Genomic DNA, 22,118 nt, shown 5'->3' on the forward strand with positions numbered 1-22,118 from the left:
AGATAGATAGATAGATAGATAGATATTGTTATTAGGATCTTAAATGCACATATACTTTTGGAGATAATTTGTATGAAAAATAGTAACACATATTTGAAATAAGGTCATAGTATATAGCTGGCAGACACTACAGTACAGTACAGTACAGTACAGTACAGCATATTACACTACAGTTTACGATGGAGGTGATTTTAGATGACAGTGATTTAGGACGGAATAGAGGATATCTGTGGATGGGCTCAGCCAGTGCCCATTCTGAGAGTATGGCTGAGCCGGTCAATATGATTTATTTGCGGACAGGAGCTGCCAGCATGAGTTCCTCGCTTCACCTCAGCACTGATAAGACGTATGGATATATGCATCCCTGAGTCCCGACCTTGAGCATTCCCAAGCCATCAGAGTGGAGCAGAAGCGGAGGAGTATGCGAACGTTTGCATTTGAGAAATACATTTTTCAGCCTTCCCTTTCAGTGATAGCAGAGGCTATGCTGTAGCGTCACTTTCTCCATTTAACCTCTGTTTTTTTCCCTTCAAAGTTGTCGTTGTGAGTTTTCCAGTTCACCCTTTCAATTTCGGAGCATGATTTATGGGGCACTGCTAGAATCTCGACAGGGTTAGGATGGAAAAGCCAAACACTTAGATGAGTTAAAGTCCTTGAACGCTCCGACATACAAGTTCACATAAACTATAGCTAAAATCCATTACAGATTAACCTCCGAGAATATCTATGCGTAAAAAAAGTCTGCATGTTTTCTGAATAACTGGAATAAATAAACACAGCTGGAGTGACAGAAGTGTAAATTCACACCTCCAAAACTGTCCTCAGATGTGGCGTAATACTGAGATCATCCTAAGGATCTCTATGGTGGTGGAGAATCAGCGATGGCTGTTAGCGTGAGGATGTTGGTGATTTAAGTGCAGCCTTGGTTCTCAGTCAGACAGCAGGAGTTCCCTGTAGAGAACAACTTGATTTATTCCTGCCAAACCAAACGCTGACTTGAGGCACAAGAGTCTCCTGAGCAGCCGTCTACTACAGTGCAGAGTACACATGCAGTGTATCTACTTTATGAATCAACCTCAAACTCACCCTGAATCTTACTCGGAACGTACTTGTATGAATTATGAAAAATTATTTATTATTACTTGTTTAAACATGCTCATGTCTTTCCAAACAGATATAACAGGGTGTTAAGTGAATATCCCATTTCAAAACAAGAACAACATCAACAACAAAAATGGAGACAGACTTTGACAATATAAATAGTGCAATATAAATAGTCTGTAAAACTTATATTACTATTTACCAAGTCCTTTGAATCCATAAAATAGCTCTGTATGAGGAATTAAAAAATGTATTCACTGAAAGTTCTAAATATTCTCTCAAATTTAATTTGAATTTCCAAACATTCCCAACCAATTATGACTAATTAAGAGATGCGACAGCAATGGTGTCTGCCATCATCCTGAGATGAATGAACATGAACGTCATAAAAGGAAACTTTAAAAACATTAATTTCTATACACTCTCAGAATAAAATGGCAAAAAAGTACCCTTAGGGGTACAACAGCTTGTGACTAGGGTACCCTTACAGTACCCTCAAAAGGACTCCTTTGATCCTTATTTACTCCTAAAAGATTCATAGTAGTACCTTAAGGGTGCATATTATAAGTACTAAGGTACTTATATTTACTTTTTAGGGGTAGATAAGCTACAAAGTTGTCCTTTTAAGGGTCCTGACCCAGTGACAAGCTGCTGTAACCCAAATCCTGCTCCCGGAAGGAAACTTTACCGCAGAACTTAACTCCAGCACACCTGCCTGAACATTTCTAGTGATCCTGAAGACCTTGATTAGCTGGTTCAGGTTTGTTTAATTGGGGCTGGAGCTAAACTTTGCTGGAAGGTGATCTTATAGGAGCAGAAATTGACACCCTTGCCCTAAAGGTACAGTTTTGCAATTTATTTCTGACAGTGATGGTACTTTCAAAGTCTGTGGAGCTTTTAAAGTCTGAAGAAGCTTTATCATAGAAACCAAGACAATAAATAAAAAATTGCACAATTTTGGCAAAAACACCATGCTTATGGTGCTTTTGTGTCTTTTTGAAACTTAATAACCTCCCAAAGTCACTATTTATAGTAATTGCATGGAAAAGTGCAACCAGTACAATTCTGCACATATTTTTTTTTTCTCTCAGCTTTTAAATGTTAGCTGTGGTTGCTACTAAGGCAAGCCTATCTGAAGATAAAGTCTCCAGTGCTGTTGAGGTTGCAATTTCCATTCCTGTAGGACAAGAGAATTGTCCTATCACTGCTGGTTTAACAATGAAAGATTAAGCCGCTCTTAATGTGATGTAATGATAATGGATCAAGCAGAAGACCCCAGAGCAGCAAGGAACGTTTGATGTGATCCGTCTCGCCGTACAGCGGTACCACCGGCGCACTGTTATCTTTAAGCACCCTTGACATTTACAGAGACATTACATGCGTCTTTGCGCTTTCCTGACATTTTGCTGGATTATGGCTCTCGGGTACATGAGCAACGGGGTCGAGACGGGGAGGGCCGAGGCCATTATACGCTGTTTAAAGTCTAATCGCTGCAGGGCCCGCTTGGCCTCTCACACACGTCCAGCCTCATTGGCTCCATGCTGTAATAATCCGTGTTCACATGCTCGCTAAGATCTCCTATAGGAGCAGAAATTGACACCCTTGCCCTAAAGGTACAGTTTTGCAATTTATTTCTGACAGTGATGGTACTTTCAAAGTCTGTGGAGCTTTTAAAGTCTGAAGAAGCTTTATCATAGAAACCAAGACAATAAATAAAAAATTGCACAATTTTGGCAAAAACACCATGCTTATGGTGCTTTTGTGTATTTTTGAAACTTAATAACCTCCCAAAGTCACTATTTATTGTAATTGCATGGAAAAGAGCAACCAGCACAATTCTGCACATATTTTTTTTTCTCTCAGCTTTTAAATGTTAGCTGTGGTTGCTACTAAGGCAAGCCTATCTGAAGATAAAGTCTCCAGTGCTGTTGAGGTTGCAATTTCCATTCCTGTAGGACAAGAGAATTGTCCTATCACTGCTGGTTTAACAATGAGAAACCAAGACAATAAATAAAAAATTGCACAATTTTGGCAAAAACACCATGCTTATGGTGCTTTTGTGTCTTTTTGAAACTTAATAACCTCCCAAAGTCACTATTTATAGTAATTGCATGGAAAAGTGCAACCAGTACAATTCTGCACATATTTTTTTTTTCTCTCAGCTTTTAAATGTTAGCTGTGGTTGCTACTAAGGCAAGCCTATCTGAAGATAAAGTCTCCAGTGCTGTTGAGGTTGCAATTTCCATTCCTGTAGGACAAGAGAATTGTCCTATCACTGCTGGTTTAACAATGAAAGATTAAGCCGCTCTTAATGTGATGTAATGATAATGGATCAAGCAGAAGACCCCAGAGCAGCAAGGAACGTTTGATGTGATCCGTCTCGCCGTACAGCAGTACCACCGGCGCACTGTTATCTTTAAGCACCCTTGACATTTACAGAGACATTACGTGCGTCTTTGCGCTTTCCTGACATTTTGCTGGATTATGGCTCTCGGGTACATGAGCAACGGGGTCGAGACGGGGAGGGCCGAGGCCATTATACGCTGTTTAAAGTCTAATCGCTGCAGGGCCCGCTTGGCCTCTCACACACGTCCAGCCTCATTGGCTCCATGCTGTAATAATCCGTGTTCACATGCTCGCTAAGATCTCCAGGCCAGGGCTTCATGGCCCCTGACTGCTCCAGCCTTCTTAGAAGAGATCATGTCAGATTCTCTCTCTCTTACCACCCAGATACCAAATCCGCCCCAGCGCCCCTAAGAACGTTACATCAAGGCTGCCAAGATCGGCTTGCCTGGGAGAGTTAAGTCCGCTGTGTTATTACACCCATTATGGCAACTAAATCATACCACCCCTTGAACTTGGCATTTTGTTTTTTAACAAAAGCATCATTCAGTACAAGAAGGTAGCATTCACAGATTACAAATCTACAAAGGCAAAGACTTGGCGATTGACATCTTAAAACAATAAAAACAAGGCAGTGGGAAAAATACAATCTTTTAAACTTCCTCGAAATCTTCTTTTGATGACGCTAATGGGTGTTTTATACTGCATACCTATCAAGCCCTATGAGGTGCCAACATTTTTTCCCCATCTCTCATTTTTGCTTTGTTCAGTCTAAGTGAACCAAACAACAATCACTTTAAGCCACACAACAAACTGTGAATCAGTTGTGTGAACATGAAGCATTTTTGGGTTGAATTGTGTTTGGGTTTCATGCTGGACCTCCGCAGGTTTGTTTTCTAAAGCATTCGTCCCTGTAATAAGCCGACCGTTCTGCTCCGCTCCACGAAACCAGGGTGCTAAAAAGGGGCCATTAGCAGCTTCACCCACCCTTCGAATAGAAACTTTGTGGGCAGCCAATAACCTTGCCATCACCCCGTGTCAATTTAAACATCTTCGAACATACTCCTCACATTCCTGCGCTTATGCTCAAACCTTATAATTGGACTCCCACTAGAGATGAAAAGCTCCAGCCGTGACATGAGTGGGGAGTTGTTGGGAATTTTTAAAAAAGTGATATTGATCTACTATAGCAAGGGCAAGCGGCAAACTGCTGCAGGTTTAGCAAGAGTCCACAGACCGCACACAAACCTGTACACAAAACTGAACAGCACTTTTTTACTCTGGCAAACTCTAATCTGATTGGCTGACTTAATGCAACTTCCGTGATTAAGGGTTATAAGCTGAAACAAGCCAGCGATTTTGAGGATGAAATAATCACTGGATTGTCTAAAGTTTTCTAGGCTAGTAGCATCAAATCTTCAAAAGATATTCAGAGTTTCACCTAAGACACTTAATAAATATCTTTGAATGGCATATTACACTTCATTGTACTGTTTTATGTCTGTGAAATAATAATTGCTAAGCCTTTATTTTAATAAATACTTTTCACCACTGTCTATTATTTTGGTATAATTTCAGATAAACCCGCTCTGAAAAGCAGTGTTGTTCGCCAATAAGAATTAAAATGAAATTGTCTTTTAAATTCCTCTTCAATTCTTAAGATTGTATTGAGGAATCAAGCAAGATGTAGAACTGCAACTTGAATTCAGTTATGAACTAGAATTATAATAAATTAACATTTAAAGAAATTTAACTAATTTTTAACTAAAACGACAGCTTGACAGTCGTTTGAAAATTGACGAACAACAGGTAGAATGATATAATTTTACACAGAATGACAAATGGATAGATTAAGTAAACTCCACTTTCAAATCCAACTTCCTGTGTTTTGTGGCCAATTCAGCTTAAATCCAAATGGAGCCAACTGGCTTGGCACTTTACATGCTGATCAGATGGTCTCTTCCCGTCTAAGTGGGTGGGGTCTAATCGTGTGGACCAGACCTTTGCAAAACTAAGCAAGAGCTTGAGTTTCACAGTAAGACCTAAGTTAAGAACCATGCAGGTGGTGACAGCTCTTTTCAAGTCCTAAAACATGGACAAGTGGCTTAATGCCTTTGAGCGAACATCTGAGGAGGGCCTCTTCATCAAGATCAACCCCTCCATCATCATCCACCTCTCAGGCGGCCGCTCCAAAATGTCCAGCACACCCAAACAACAGCAAAAAGAAAGTTAAACATTTGTTCAAAGGGAGACGACTGATGTCTGCCTTGCGGTCGCACTTTACTGAGCTGAGAAAACCTGAGGAAACCACATCAAATGGAGGAAAGCTGGGATATCACCACAACTCATATCCAGCAGTACGGGGGCATTTAAACTGTGCTAAATGGAGAGGAAACATGAGGAAGATGGTGTGCTGGAGATCTCATTACCGTCTCAACCCATCGCTCTAAATACTCAGCTCATTCCACAAAACAAGCCCGAATGTAAGTACCACACTGCGTACAGCACAGTTACGTTCATAAACCTTGGCGCCAGCACTGCTTGAATCCACCTCTATGCATTATCAAAGAACCCCATTGACAGTCCATTTGGATTTTAATTGAGCGATGACCTCATAATGGTCTTTTCTCACTGCTGGTTACATTCAGTGAGTTTTATCTGAATAATGACCGCATTGTGGTCTTCATTTGCCTTAGTGGTTGACAGTAGATTTTAACTAATAACAAATGAGCTATTTGTTGTCTAAACTGTAAATTAAAGCCCTTAGAGGTCACTTTTCATAAAGTTTATCCAAATAACGATGAATTCCCTCATTTGTATTTGCGTATTTTCAAATATGGTGCGTGAAGATGCATCATTCCAGATTTGTCAATCCAACAAACACCATTGTTCTTATGCACTATTTTTCTAACCAAATATCAGTTGCACTTTCACATATTCAAATTTCCTCAGTTTTTCCATTTCAAATTGTGCAAATTCAAATGGCATATTCTGCATATCATAAGACTTGGAATATAGATACTTTTCTTATGTTTTTTCATCAATTTTTAAGCTTGACAGCCCTTCGCGACTATATGCTTTCATTGTTAGGAAAAAAAGCAGCATGAACATTCTGCTAAACATCTGTTTTTGTGTTGCACAAAAAAAACCATGCAAGTCTGAAACAACATGAAAAGGAGTGAATGATGACAATTAGCATTTAGGAGAGAACTAGTATTTCTTTAAATTCAACTTGGAAAAAAGGCAGGAACACAACATATACAAATACAACTAAGACTTCAGAACATTTTGAGAATGCCCTTTGCAAACCGTAGGGAACAGAGTTTAGAAAGAGTGGTAATTCTGCCTTTTTTTAGCTGCTGAGGATGGAGAACCAGCCCAAAGGGTCGATGTCTCCACACGGCTGACTTTAAACTGTGCGGTCGGAAGTTCAGTCCGAGGAAATAAATAAATAAAAAGTCTGTGACCTCTGCGTCTGCTATTTTGTGTTTTTCCTTCGAAATTTAAATGAGTGGTCCAGTTGGTTGTCTGCTGCCAGTCGGCAGGGCCCCTTCAACAGCGTAAGTCTACTTTCTCTGGCCCCAACCGCATTACGTTCATCGCCAAAACAGATCGAAGACCACCATCTCCCTTCCATCCCTATCAGAGCCTTATTTTCCACTCAAACACGATATTTTTTTGTAAATGTGTGGTTAGTGAGAGGCCGGTGGAGATACACAGAGCTCCCTGTCTCAGTTGAGCTGACCTTCTGCTTTCAACAGCCAAATTTGGATGCAATGGGGCCCTGCTCTCATCCTCTTTCATATTAAGTGGCAAAATGATCTTTATGGGAATCAGCATGCAGCATTAACTCAAACACATTACACCTAGATAAAGACTCCCAGCATCTCTCAGCTTTCTCTCTATCTTCTTTTAATGCTAGAATCCATCATAACTCAAGCATGCAGGCTGACTGACAATCAAATCACCACGCCAATCTGGAAAACACAGAGAGTCCTTGAAACTCCAATTCTGACTCATTTTTCTGCAACCACGACTATTATTTTGAGCTCACTTGATATTCAATCTAAACCAATAGTCTTGTGAGGTCAATATACAGTAGAGGATGTTAAAGAGGCAGAAAAATAATGTCACAGCCTGTGATGGAAAAATAACCTTATAAAAAATTACCTTCAACTGGGGGATATATGCAATTCATTACATGTCAGTCAATTAATTGTAAATATTTTTGGTAACACTTTACAATAAGTTTCATTAAATATCAATATGAATTAAACATCATGAATTAACAAAGAGCAATACTTTTATAACATTTATTAACCTTAATGGCAATAGCTACATTTTATTTATTTCTAAAGAAAAAGAAAAAAATATTTCACTTCATGCTTTCATTTTAATTTCTAAAACATTTCAACAACTTAAATGAACATTTACGTATTAAGAAATAACATGAATTAATAAACAAAATTTTACTTTTTATTTAATATTTTTATTAAATTTATTATAAAGAGCTACCAAATTTTAAATAGATAAATTGAAGGCCTAACCCCAGTTAGAGTTGAATTCACACAACTCTCGTTTAAATGGACCGTGAGTGTCAAATGTAAAGATAAATTTCTTCAAAAACTGCATACAAGAAATTAGGAGAAATTCCAGCATGGAACTTGTATAAACTCTAAAAAGGAAGAAGACAAGGTCTTTTCTCCAGGGCACCAAACCCATCTCAGTGGAGCCACATTAATTTGACAGCAAGACAGTAATGCTACAATGCCTTTCTGCAACTCAGACTGCAGGGATCCTTCACTGAATCCTGAATCAACTACGGTATGGAGACCTTCGACCTCCTATATTCCTCTAGTACTCATCTTTATCTAGAGTCAGGAAGTGCTCAAAACACTAAAGCAGTACAGGCACTGATAAGAAAAAGACTGAAAGAGAGAGTGAGAAAAGACAAGAGAGAGTTCAGAGAATGCTGTGGGAGAGAAGAGAGAGAGCGAGGGGTTCTTGGATTCTGCTGAAGTGATCTGTTGGAGAGACGAGTCTGCAGAAGCTCAGCGGAGGATGAGGAAAAGCCTGAAATAAAGAAGCACTCAAAAAGCCATTCAGCCTCCCAAGAGCACACAGTCTCTCGAGGCCTCTGGCCTACCTGCTGCATTAGGAAAAAATCATGCCTGTATGCATGGACCATGGACCAGGGATTTTCAAACTGGGATCAGAGGACCCCTAGGGGATCCACAGAAAAGTTAAGGAGTAAAAATGTAAAAAATAATCATAAGTAAATAAATAAATTATATCTGTTATAAAAACCATTTGAAAATTACTTGAAATAAAATAATCATTAACTGAAATAAAATATAAAACAACTTTATTTTAGCTAGTTGCCAAGGCAACATTTCTTATTTTTATTTAGTTTACCTTGATGTACTACAATAACTAAAATGAACTACAACATTTTTAAAAACTACAAAACACTAAACTGCTGAAAATGACAAAAGAACACATCAAAATGACTAAAACTTTAAGAAAAATTTAAATGAAAAGAGAAAATATAAAAATAAAATCTCATATAAAATATTAATGAAAACTATAATATAATAGTATGCAGAATGTGAACTGTGCACATTATTAAATAATGCACAATGTTTCACACATTATTATTTTTTAAATAGTATGGAACAAAGTGAGAGAAAAAAAAAGAAAAGAAAAAAAAAAGAAAAAGAAAATTAAATTACATTTTCAAAAATCATTGTTGGGGGTCCAATGCATCAAAAAGTTTGAAAACCCCTGACCTAGACCACGAAAATCCTTCTAACAATGATTTTGTTGGATAATTTTTCTACTGTACTTTTAAGATTAAAATATGAGAATGGCCTCTGTTATGATTGGCTAACCCCTTTGCAAGTAAAACGAGTAACAATGTCCACGCCAAGTTATAATAGGGCTGTACTGGTAATGATGGAATATGTCTACATACTCCTTTCAAAAGAGCAAGAAAATCCTGTTTATCATAATATATCCCTTTTAAAAAAGCATCAGTAGCTCTTTAAGACGGCAGTGACCGCTATATCAGGCCAAAAGAGGTGAAGGACAGGCATAAAGGTCTTACTTCATTTCCAGCACTTCCTCCAGGTGCTTTCTGCGCTCTGCCCTCAGTGTGGTCAGGTGAGCCTCCTTCTCCGCCAGGGACTGCTGGGTGGACGACAGCTTGGCCTTCATGGACTCCAACTCTTGCTTCACCTTTTCCATGGCGGCCAACAGCTCCTCCATCTGTGCATGCAAACACACACAAATAAACATGTTTGTGCTGATGAACAACAAACAAGCATTACGACAAAACCATAATCCTAGCGAAACATGCCTGATAAGACAGAATGTAAATAAATATGTTGAGTGAACACACAGCAGGCCAAGAGCGAAGCTCACAGGGACACAAATGGATTTGTGCACAGAAAATTAGATGGACGAAATGAGTGTCCAATGCAAAAATAGTAAAGAGATTCATATAATAGAGAGAGAACGGGTGAAAACAAGACCAGTGTGAGTGTGTAAGAGTGTGTTACTCCAGTTATATTAACTACATAACTCCGTGATGAGGTTTGTCATACATCACATCCCCAGAGTTATTTCGCTCCGGCTTGTTTTTGAAAAGGTGGATGTTCTCCGTTCCTGACAGTGATTTTTCTTTCTTCCTCTCCCTCCGTTTTCACACAATGTTTATAACTCAAAGTAACAGGAGCGAGTGAATGAGGAGGATAAATCAAATAGCGTGGCAGGTTTATGTATTCCATGGAAGGCAAGGTTTAGCGACTTGGCTCAAAGCGGTTCTCACAGACTGCTCGACTGCTTGCGGTTCACCCCGGGTCTCTCTGAAATCTCTGTGCTCGCAGGAAACTGCGTAGGCCTCGGGCGGAGATCTGTGCAGTCTCCTTCATCTGTTCTTGGTGTTTATCCATCCTTCCCTGCTCTGCGTTTCATCAGCTTTTGTTCCATCCATACTAGACACTTCTACATAGATTCAAATCCAAAAATAGTTCACTAAAAATTCCTTTCGATCTTCACAAAAGATGCAAAATGAAGTGGTTCATATGGCTTGTGTGCTCGAGAATTCGAGAACCAGATTAGTCCGATTAGTCTTGAACGAATCATTTCGACCAGTTTTGTGAACAGGATTAACGCATTCATTGAAAAGACCATTCAGAAATCTGGGAAGCTAAGTCAGTGAGTTGAACTCAAAAACCAGATCAGTGTGATTCACAAATGAATCATTCAGATCGGTTTTGTTAAAAGGATCAACCAAAAGAGTGATTCATTCGCAAATCGTGCAGTAAAGTCAGTGAGTTGACCTTGAGAACTGGATCAGTCTGATTCCTGAAAGGATCATTCAAATCAGTTTTGTGAAAAAGATCAAATGATTGATTGAAAAGAACTGACTCCAAATTCATTCACGAATTGGCCATCACTACTTCTTTCATGATGACAAGTGGGTGAGTAAATAATGATTTTTTTTAGAGATTAAACTATTCCTTTAATGCATTCATTCTTGAGACATTTACAGAGTTTCATTGTACTGACACCTAACACTGTCCAAAGACATGATTATATGTTTTCTCGTGATCTGTGAGCACTAGAAATGTTTTTCAGCAGAATAGCTGGAGGCAATAAGCAGAAACACCACAAAAAATGAGATTTAGCTGTGATAAGATAATACCCTTTGGAAAAATGAATAAATAAATAACAGAACTGTATGTATGTGAGCACATGCTCTCAGCAGTGCTGCCCTCTGGTGGTCGGAGGTATTGCAGGATGTGGGAGAGCGTTCAATCCAGCTGTCATCATAAGTCATCTGCTTAATGTACTACACCCAAGCCAAGCCTAGTGAACAAGCTACCAAAACCCGCTCAGTCAAATTTACTGCCATCTACTTTTCTGTCCCGCTCTCATATGCTCTCGTTTGTCTTCTCAAAGCATACCAAACTCACACAGGGTTGATCCGGAACAGCAACGAACAGGTCGCGACTAAAACCTGAGGATGATGGTGCCTCCCCATGGCACGCGAAATCCACCAGCAAATTCATTATTCTGAATAATAAGAGGAAATCATTATTCACGTAGAGACAGGCCAGGCTAGCATTTCTTTGACTCAAATGGAGAGCACAGGTCACATCTTAGAAGAATGAAACTGGCGAGAGTCCGAGTGGACATAAAAGACGGTAATATTTTTCACAGATACAACGAAAAAACCTGCATGTCTAGTTTCCCTCTCGGGAGATAAAGTGAGGTAGAATCGAGACTGCATGCCTCAGGCCCCACAGTATAAGCAGAGGGAAATATTTAAACGCTGGCAGCATCGGTTTCACTGCCTGTGGCAACCCTGGGGTGAGGCCGGGGCAACAGGGCTGTCTGTTAAAACCAAGCAGCCAATGAGAGGTGAGGAGAGGGGGATGGAATGGAACCGTGAGAACTTTGGTGCATTCAAAAGCACACAAAAATCTCAACGAAATCTCCCACTGTTGTGTAACCACACATACACATACAGAACAACGGCAGAGCAGTTAACTAATGATTCCAGGATGCGTGAGAGCCGATATAGTATCAACGTGCCTGGAGGGGAGATATGTGAACTGACTCCATCCTCAGCGACCAAACATCATCTGGAACGAATGGATTTGAATGAATTTACAGTGTGCTCGGTCAGTTTTACTGTAAAAGTATTTAGCAAGCGCTGCCTGGAGCCAAATTCTCAAAGCCGTTGAGTTAAGTCATTCATTAGGAGATAATTAACAGATTTTAAAGGTCTGACTAATGGCCTGGCAGACCGTTGGAAGGTTAAACCTCTCACACAAACTCAAAAATTTGTACAGCCTACATAAGGAATCATGGAAATTGCAGTTCCTAGTACTCTAGCATGTGGAATCGAATATTGGTTCTTATTCAGAACCGGACCTGTTTTTAAAAATATATATATCAGATGATTTTCATTACATCCAGTTCTATGAACCATCCAGTTCTATCTTCCATTAATGCTACAATGCTATGAATGAATACAGTGTTTAATAAATATATACTGCTACTGAATCTAGAGTTCAAAAAAAAAAAATAAAATACAAAAATTTTAACAATAATATTGCTTGTTCTTTAATGGTAAAGGGTTTTTTATTTATAAATATGATCCCCTTCATAAAATATAAAGACAGGAATTTATTTTCTAGTATACAGACATTTATTCTGTGTGGAAAAAAATGAAATGATCAAGACAACATGCGCTGAAGTCATAATGATAAAAAATATATATATATTTAATTTATATATATTTAATATATGTAAAATATTTAAGTTAATAAATAAGTTATTAAAAAAATTCTAACCAATATTACAACAGAAACATTTTAAATTCAATTCAAGTTTACTTTCATAGTGCCTTTCAAAATAAATATGAACAATAAATAATGCAATTATTGTTATAATCTATTTTACTCAGAATAATTTTTATATATAATAATTCATAATTATATTATTATTAATAATTAAGAATTATTAATGAGATTATGGAACCAGAAAAATTTTGTGGAATCGGAACCAGAAATTCCTTTCATGTCCCATCACTAGAGTTTGCTTAAAATTCTCTGAAAGAAAAGCAGAAAGATTAAAACCAATGCAAACACTGCTTTCAGCAGACTTGCTCGTGCTGTTGCCTTTTCTGATGGAGGAATGGATGGCAGTTTGTGTGTGTGTGTGTGTGTGTATGAAAGAGCAAGGTGGCATGCAGCGCTTGTTTTCTCAGGGGAGTACAAACTAACCTCAGATGTTAGTCAAGTCGTAAAAAAAACGCTGCAGTGAATTATGACACCTCGGGTGTGAAAAATTGAGCTCTTCACTGGGTGATGATAACACCACTTCCTGTCTCACACTGGGAAGTTGGAACGTGAACCAGAAAGGCAGGAGGAGTACAGATCAAAGAGTTTGAGATGCACATCCTTTAACTGATCTTCACAGTCCAGCTTCAGCCTCTGCAAGTGTTTTTTCGACTTGGAGTAATTGCTCACATCAGTTGTGACGTACCGTCTATGGAATTGATAACAGTGATTTTCTCCTTTTCGGTTTAATTTAAGGCTGAACTGCTCAAAACCGGTGTCAGAAACAGGCCTTAGGGAAAGGAAGAGGATCTGTCAGTGATCAAGGAGAAGAGTGATAAAAAGAACAGGAAAAGAGGGAAAAAAGAAAGACTGAAGCAGGGTCAGAGGGGCTGGAACAGATGCCTCTTCAGATGAGGGAAAGCACGTGGAAATAAGCAAAGAATGAAGCAGTGCGCTGTATAGTTGCCTCTTTGCGCTACAAGAGAGCAGAACAAGAGAAAGAAAAACAGAAATAGGTCAAATGCAATGCACACAAAAAGAAATATCAGCAAAAAATTAACAAAAAAAAAAAAAGAAAAGAAAGGAAAAGCAATGCCTGTTCAGAAAAAAAAAATGGTGCTCTAAATGACTGAAAATGTCAATTTGTCAAATTGATGAATATTATGTTAAATGCCTGGAGAAAATAACCAATAAAATCTGCATGAAAATAATGAATGCAGCTTCTAAAAGTAAACAGTACTGACAGTATATATGATGGTAACACCTTGATAATTTTATATAAACCATGGTACAGAATAATTACTCATATACCAGTTATTAGTATTTCAAGTTAATCGCGTATCTTTTTAAACAAAAAAAAATGTATTACTATACCACGTCCAAAAACAAAGCAAAACAACAAAAACAACCTTACCTCACACCATGCACTGGTACCTCTATAGTACTTTAGCATAAATCATGGTACTGACTGATAGCCATATTTACATACCATGGTATTTGCACAGCACTTCAATGAATACCAAGGCATAAGCATCATGTAGTTGCCCCAAAAAAGAAACTCGAAAATGATACAAGATATCATGTTCTAAAAACATGGTAATACCACAGTGCTACTTTTGTAAGTGGAAGACCTCGTATTGGTTTGTTATTGATGTGCACTGTGAAGTGATGAGATCACGGTGGGCGTTAGATCAGGGCCTTCTCTTCAGCTCGTGCCGAACTCAGAAGCTTCTAATCACCTCCTGTGAGAGATATCCAGACTAACCCAGATGCTCGGAGCAGAAACATAACACTAATAAAAACTGCTTAATGCAGCAGCGTGCTGTTTTTCTCCTGCTCTGTCTCCCCTTCTCCTCATCCGTCTCTTCCTACTCTCTCCTCCCCGGCTGCCAAAAGAGCAGCCCCGTCCTCAACGGTGAGCATAAAGCCAATTTCAACAAGCTGGTCTTTGGATCTTGCTGTGTTTTGGGTGCTGAGCTTTGTGTCTGGATCTCAGCTGGTTGGGAATATTAGCAGAGGAGGGAGTTTTATTTCCCTCTAAAGTTTTATCATAAAAATCCAGGCTGGTTCTGACCGTGGCTTGAATACAAACTTGAGAAAGAGCAGCGGCAGCTGTAAGAGCTATTTATTCTTTGACTAATTTCCATGTCTGTTTTTGGCCTGGGCTGCTTTGAGACCTCAGGCTCTGCCATCACGCTGCCCCCTGCAGTATGGAGTGAGAACTGACGGAGAATCTGACTGACTGATTGAGATGTTGACAGCATGTCTTGAACGGTTCAGGCAAAGAGTGAGTCTAAATGTGTCCAAATTTACACCTTTCTGAGAAAAATTCATTCAAATGTCATTCTTCATGCATTTCGACTTAAATCTTAGCCTTTTTTCTCACACAAAGCTATCATGACTTCAGAAGACTATATATACAGCAAATAAGTTTCATAGACCACTTTTATTATGCTTTTTGGTGGTTTTTAGAGCTTGACATTCCCTATCCTCATTCACTTCTATTGTATTGAAAAGAGCAGCTTGGACATTCGGCTAAACATCTCCTTTTGTGATTTAAAAAAGAAAGTAAGTAAAATGGGTTTAAAGCAAATAAATGATGACAGAACATTGATTTTTGGGTCACCTACCTCTTAACTATCAGTATAACTACTGACCGCACGTTTATATAACATGTAGCTAGAGTTACGTGCAGTGGGGAAACTCAACTTCTCCCAGTGCAGAAACAGAATTGTGCTGGACACACTACATAAGAGTTAAATCAAAACATAACTTATCCTGATAGACAGACGCAAATGAGCATGACTTCCCAATATAATGGAAAGAAAGCAGGGGGAAAGCATAAAATAATGATCTGATAGAGCTCATCTTCAGGGAACAGTCAATAAATTGCACTCTGTCAGTGGTTAAGCTTCCTATTTAGAAAAGTTTGGGTTGGATCAGGACCAAAAGCCACATTTGTCGAACAGCACTACATAAGAGTTAAATCAAAACATAACTTATCCTGATAGACAGACGCAAATAAGCATGACTTTCCAATATAATGGAAAGAAAGCAGGGGGAAAGCATAAAATAATGATCTGATAGAGCTCATCTTCAGGGAACAGTCAATAAATTGCACTCTGTCAGTGGTTAAGCTTCCTATTTAGAAAAGTTTGGGTTGGATCAGGACCAAAAGCCACATTTGTCGAACACCCCCATCCAAATGAGAAAAAAAAGGTCACTGAGATGCAGCGAAACTGATGAAGAGCACAAAACTCAAATCATTCCTTGTTAAAAAAAAAAAAAAAAAAAAAAAAAAAAAAAATGGCACTCTCTAAAATTGTTGGAGACTCTCAACTAGCCCAAGGAAATTATAAGAAAAAAATTCAAATTATTTATAAAATTAATTTTTAATCAGTAATGAAACAGAGAGAAAACATTAATTGTGCCATACCTTGAGCCACTTAAAGCCAGCGTGGCCGGAGTCATGCATTAGGTCATGAGAGCGCTTTGCACAGGCAGTGAGCGATGGAGAAGAAATAGAGAAAAAGAGGGATTACAGAAAAAGCCAAAGAGGAAACAGAGAAAGAACAGAGCAAAACAGAACAACAGTTTGAAACAAACCACGCAAAAGGAAAATTGGAAGCAGAGAAAGAGGGGCTAGAGAAAGAAAAAGGACAGTAACCATGGATCCAATGTGACAACAGTGAAACGTCTGAGTGAGAACAGGTTGGGAGCGGAAAAGAGATCCATACAGGATTGGGTCGGGCCGACAGGGAAAGGGGGGAAGCTTGCGGTGAAAGAGTAAGGGCAGTTTCGAGACATCCCATCATCCCCGGTCAAAACGAGCGGAGAGATTGAGGCTTTCTTTGGTCCACTGCCTCCAGGGAAGGTTATGAAGTATGTCATTTCACTGCTGAATCATGTCTGGAGACTGGACGCGTGTTTTCATGTGGTCTTGGGCAAACGTTTTCAATGGCCCCGCATGAGCGGCTGGTCGCTTTCGTACATCCCGGCCGTAAATTCCACGCTGGAGCTGAATGACTGGTGTCACTGCACACCCAGGGCCCTGTGTAGGAAGAAAATGCCCCCCTTTTTCTCTCGGCGACCACATTTGCCCTTACTAGCACACGACTCATTAAAGCAATTACTGCAACGGGGGTTTGGCAGGACGCTAACGCTCATGAAAGCATCAGCTAAAATAAGACAGGCTCAGCCGCTAAACAAGCACATTGAACAGACTGAGAAAACATTGTTTTGACACTCCTGAATATCAATTCTGCAATGAAGATGGAGTGAGATGGAGAGAAAAATTAGGGGAAGTCTTAAAAAAACGAATTCACCTAAAAAATAAAAATGTGTCATCCCTTACTCGTGTTGTTCAAAATCTTTCAATTTCTTCTATGAAACACAAAAAAAATTATTTGACTTATTTGTCATTATTCATTCTTCAATGCTGCAGCTCTCAAATCAAATAAAAGTTTGTGGCATATTATATAACAAGACATGCGAGAACCCACACTGATTCATGTATATAACGTCAAACCTGGTGCAAGTGTGCCATTTTAGTGGTACGTAAGAGTTCAACAGAGGGGTTAATGCCTTAAATTTAAGTCTGTTTGCCACACAAAACTATCATAAGGCTTTAAAGGAGCATTGCATAGTTCTATGGACCATGAACATTGCAGCAACAATTTACAATAAGGTTTAATTCGTTAACATTAAAGAATTAGATATCATCAATTAACAATGAACAACTATATTCTACAGCATTTATTAATCTAGTTTAATGTTAATAAATATACTATTATTCATTGTTACTCCATGACAGCATGAATATCTTGAAATATCAAAAACATACATGCAACTTTTAATACATTTTTGGCATCATTTATTTAAATTGTCATTGCTTTCCTTTGTATTTATATGTATTCATTAATTTGATGCGTCACCTGTTGTATGCCTGTTGAGAAAAATTATAAATAAATGTATTCATATATTTATGAATTAACATTATTAGATTAATAACTACTGTAAAAGAAAGACAACAATTATTAATATATTTATTAATGATTATTAATTATATTAATATATTTATAATTATACATATTTATATTAATATATTTATAAATTAGCATTAACCAAAATTACTAAATGCTGTTAAACTGAAGAAATTTTATATCGTTCTTTCATGATACCTAATGCATTAATAATCTTGACAAATTTTACCTTATTGTTAAATGTTTATTGTAAAACCCAAAAATGCACATGGGTTTAGAATGACATAAAAGTGAGCAAATAATGACAGAATTCCATTTGCGGTGATCTATCCCTTTCGGAAAGATGGAATAATAGTAGCATTTTAGCAGACAACGTTAACACTGACCTGTGTAATTGTCTTAGACTTCATCTAGTACATATGAGAACCCATAGGAACACATGTTTGGATTCATATTTCCAAATTTCATTACCTGCATGAATGGAGCAAACAACTTGTAGCTCTTCCATGCACTTTAATTAAACAAGTAAACACACACACACACACAACACAGCTTTTAAGTGAGCTTAACAGACGCACTTGGCTTGACGAGAAAGAATGGACTCGTTTTTGGCCAGAGGTTTGCTTTCATGTCAGTGTAACAAAGAGCAGTCACCCTCGTCCCCATACATTTAAGAACAACATACTGACAGCAATTTGTACAGGCACTGCACTCGGTCCAACATATGCTCTGCACAATGAGAACAATGAGGCGAGCAGCTATTGGAGGAAATTAAACACAGAGCTAAAGACGAATGCTTGCTTATGATTGGCACAACAAAGGGTGTGGTGAAGCAATGGAGGGATGTTAATTAAATAGCGGAGGAGAGACTCTGTGTGTGCGTAAGGAAAACCGTGTGCATTTGTGTGAAGCTAATTAGATTTTGTATGGTTTAATGCAGGACCACAAATTACGCATTTAAAAACATGTCTGCCAATTGCCAGTGAGGCAAGCTGCCATTCTATTTTTTTGAATAGCTCATAAGTCCCTAAATATGTAACCCGGAATATGAGTTCATTCTTATATAACAGGTGCCAGAGTGGAGAAGAACTTCTAACGGCGATATCCTGAGTGCGTAGCGAGACTTGATGCGACTGGGACATCGGTAATGAGCGTGGAGACTGGCTCCGGAGGGTGGCACTTGTACTGTCCCCATTTCCAGGCCAGGCTTAGCAGCAGCGTTGGCTCCCGCCGCAGCCCCCAGCTCTAATTAACCTCTGGGGGATTGGAGTGGAGGTCCGCCTGGGAGTGAAGAAACTCGGCGGTGAAGGCCACAACACATTCCCAAGACTGCAACGCACACTGGGACGATGCTCAGCCAGCCATGCGAATCTTTAGAAAATGGAGAGAGCGAAAAGGAAGGAAACAGCAGGGCTCCAGCATCCACAGAAGGTAGAACAAACCATTAAGGGTTTAAAAATGAAGCAGAGAGTCGATGGAGCCAAGTAAGATGGACAGAGAAGGAGAAAGAGGAAAAGTTCAGGGATTCAGGTAGAGGGGAAGCAAGATTTTGGCAGCTGCTTTGCTCTCCGTTTCAAAGCCTGACTGGTTGCTTGTGTTGTCCGGTTCATGGAGGACTCGTTCAGAAAAGGTTATAGGAGTTTGATGTTATCGTCAAGGCTCAACAGACAGCTAGACAGTGGTGCAAACTGCATTAAAAACAGGTTAGATTAGGCCAGGAAAACTCAGGAACGGCATTCCAGCACCTTTGGATAATAAAATAACAAATTATTGGCAGTTTATTTGCAAATTCAATCCATTTCCAATGTGTTCTAGATGAAGACACACATTCGGTCTCCATTTAGAGAGTTGAATTGCATTAAATGGATAATTCATTTACTCACCTTCATGTCGATCCAACCCCATAAGACTTCGGTTAATCTTTAAAAAACTTTGAAATGAGGATATTTTTTTATGAAACCAGAGAGGTTTTTGTCCCTCCACTGAAAGTCCAGGTAACCATTTAGATCCAAATTTATCCAAATTTAGTAGATCCAAAAAGGTCTGCGTTTACCATACGTGATACACTCTATGTATTTGTGTTTATATGTGCCTAAATTAAATCATTTACAATTAAAGTATTTACACCTCTTCACAAGACTTGGTTAAAACTGCTTGTTTCATATGGAATTATTTAATGACACCTCTATGAACTTTCTGTGTCTTCTAAATTTCGGTTACCTGGACTTTCTATGGAGGGACAGAAACCACTCAGGTTTCACTAAAAATATCTTATAATTTGTGCTTCAAAGATTAACCAAAGACTTATGGGTTTGGAATGATATAAGGGTGAGTAAATAATGACAGAATGTTCATTTTTAGGTGAACAATTCCTTTAAGTAGACCCAGGTAGAGTCTATATATGTGTCAATTATTTTGCTCCTCTACCTCCAAAATCCCAGTTGAACTCCTGCTTAAAAATGCTAAGAAAGAAATGCTGGCATGTGCAGTCAACACACAGGATGCTCCTCATGTGCGCACGTTCTATGTAGCTGAACTGAATCGGACCAAAGTTAGTAGTTCTCACGCAGGCCACGCAAAGCTTATTTATGTTCTAAATGAAGACTGACTGCAGACACAAACACGTAACCCATGCATGCCACATGAATGTTCACCACTGGCACTGCTGGCATGGATCTGGATGGTTGGCACGGCTCTACATGCTGGTGTGGTGATGTGCTTTGACAGGCCGGCTTTTTGCTGGTTCCTGAGATCTGTGAAGGAGGCTTTTTAATGGAAGTAATACCGTCCGCCAAGCAAAAGCCATTACAGTCCGGCCTGAGCGATGCTAGCCTTACGTGGATGTGCATACAGCTCTGTATAAACACTAGGGCGGATGTTTGACCAGGCAGATGAGGAAGTGGACATTTCCACAATGAAAAGATGGCTGTAGGGTTTGGCGAGCATCACGCTGAAGTTACCGCACACATTTTGCTTCAGGTAACACATCACAGCCTCGTTATAAAGGTACACAGGAGCTCTTTAGAAACATTGCTAGGAACATTTCCAGGAAACATGACGGTTTATCATACTTCAAGTTATCTGGATATAGCTGGATTGGTAATGTTGTCAAACATCTCATTGAATGGAGATTTTTAACAAAACAAAACAAAAGATAAATAAAGATTAAATAAAAATATGAATGAAATAACAAAACAAAGGTAGAATAAATAAAAAGAAATATAAAAAATAAAATAAAACAAGGCCCAGAGTATTAAATAAAACTGATCCAAATGTAAAAAAAATATGGCAAGTGAACAATACATAGCGTCAAAAAAAGAAAGACATAAATGAGAGAGAGAGAAAGAAAGTGCATATTAATGAGCCTTGAGCTTCATCTCACCTGTGTGTGGTGTTTTCTCACCTGTTTCTCTGCGTTTGCACGAGCAGATTCCTCTTGTGCCAACACCATTTCTCTCTCAGCCGTGATCTGAACGCTCTCACGCAAGGCCTCCTCCAGCTCCTCGATGCGCTCGTCCTTCTGCTGCAGAGAATCCTGGAGGAAAAAAATTGACTGTTTCGCTTACATGCAACAAGAATCTGTACCATACAACTGACAAACTTGCCTATGAAGCTGTTTATTGTCACAGATTTTTTGTAGAATGTCATGAACAGTTCAATACCTGGACTCAACTGCCTTTTGACCGAAATTGAATTATAAAACAAATATTCTGACTATAAAATCTAATTTGATAAGCTGTGTACACAGTAAGTACGCAGCCAACAAGTGCAGCAGCAGGTAGCTCTGAGAAAGCAAATTGCAGTCAGTTCACAGCATGTGAGGTACAGTATAAACATTACGAATTCTTGGCCTGCGGTAAGAGAGGGCAACCCAAGCTGTCCATCTCAGGGACGTGACTCATCTACAGTCTGCTCCCATGATGACTCAGCTCAGATCTATGACTCGACCGTCAAGAGTGAAATCACACTACTTCAAGTATCCACTCTTAAGAGAGTCAAGGTCAAAACCTAGTTATCATGAACGTCTGCGATTGATTGTATCAGGAATTGGAAAAACAGAGGGAAAATGATGGAAACAAGAGGAAAAAAAACTGATTGAAAGTGTGCTAGAAAGCGAAAGAACGCAATGGTTAAGGTCTCAAATGAATAGGCATTGTGGGATACATGGAGAAACGCCAGAGTAGTGCTGAATATGGGAACAGTCTTGAGTTCATTACGCTGCTCCATTTCAAGGAACATTCACATTTCATTTTCCCCCCACATTTCAAAATCGGCTACAAAAGTCCTGACTCGTTTGGCAGGCCTGAGGCACTTAGCACAGACCTCTACAAACATGCAC

At 38.9% G+C, this 22,118-nt stretch overlaps 1 protein-coding gene across 3 annotated transcripts in view; it reads right to left on the minus strand.

The window, feature by feature from the left end:
- LOC107743718 (ELKS/Rab6-interacting/CAST family member 1-like) overlaps nt 1-22,118 on the minus strand; it is a 187,293-nt gene that overhangs the window by 86,479 nt on the left and 78,696 nt on the right. For all 3 annotated transcript variants that reach the window (XM_016557114.1, XM_016557127.1, XM_016557119.1), the window contains 2 exons: nt 21,183-21,314; nt 9,551-9,711 (listed from right to left, as the gene is read on the minus strand). In XM_016557114.1, the coding sequence (XP_016412600.1) occupies nt 9,551-9,711; nt 21,183-21,314 (293 nt within the window). The remainder of the gene's footprint in view (nt 1-9,550; nt 9,712-21,182; nt 21,315-22,118) is intronic.

The sequence above is a fragment of the Sinocyclocheilus rhinocerous genome, unplaced genomic scaffold (assembly GCF_001515625.1).
Source record: "Sinocyclocheilus rhinocerous isolate Xijiao unplaced genomic scaffold, SAMN03320098_v1.1 scaffold551, whole genome shotgun sequence".
NCBI lineage: Eukaryota > Metazoa > Chordata > Actinopteri > Cypriniformes > Cyprinidae > Sinocyclocheilus > Sinocyclocheilus rhinocerous.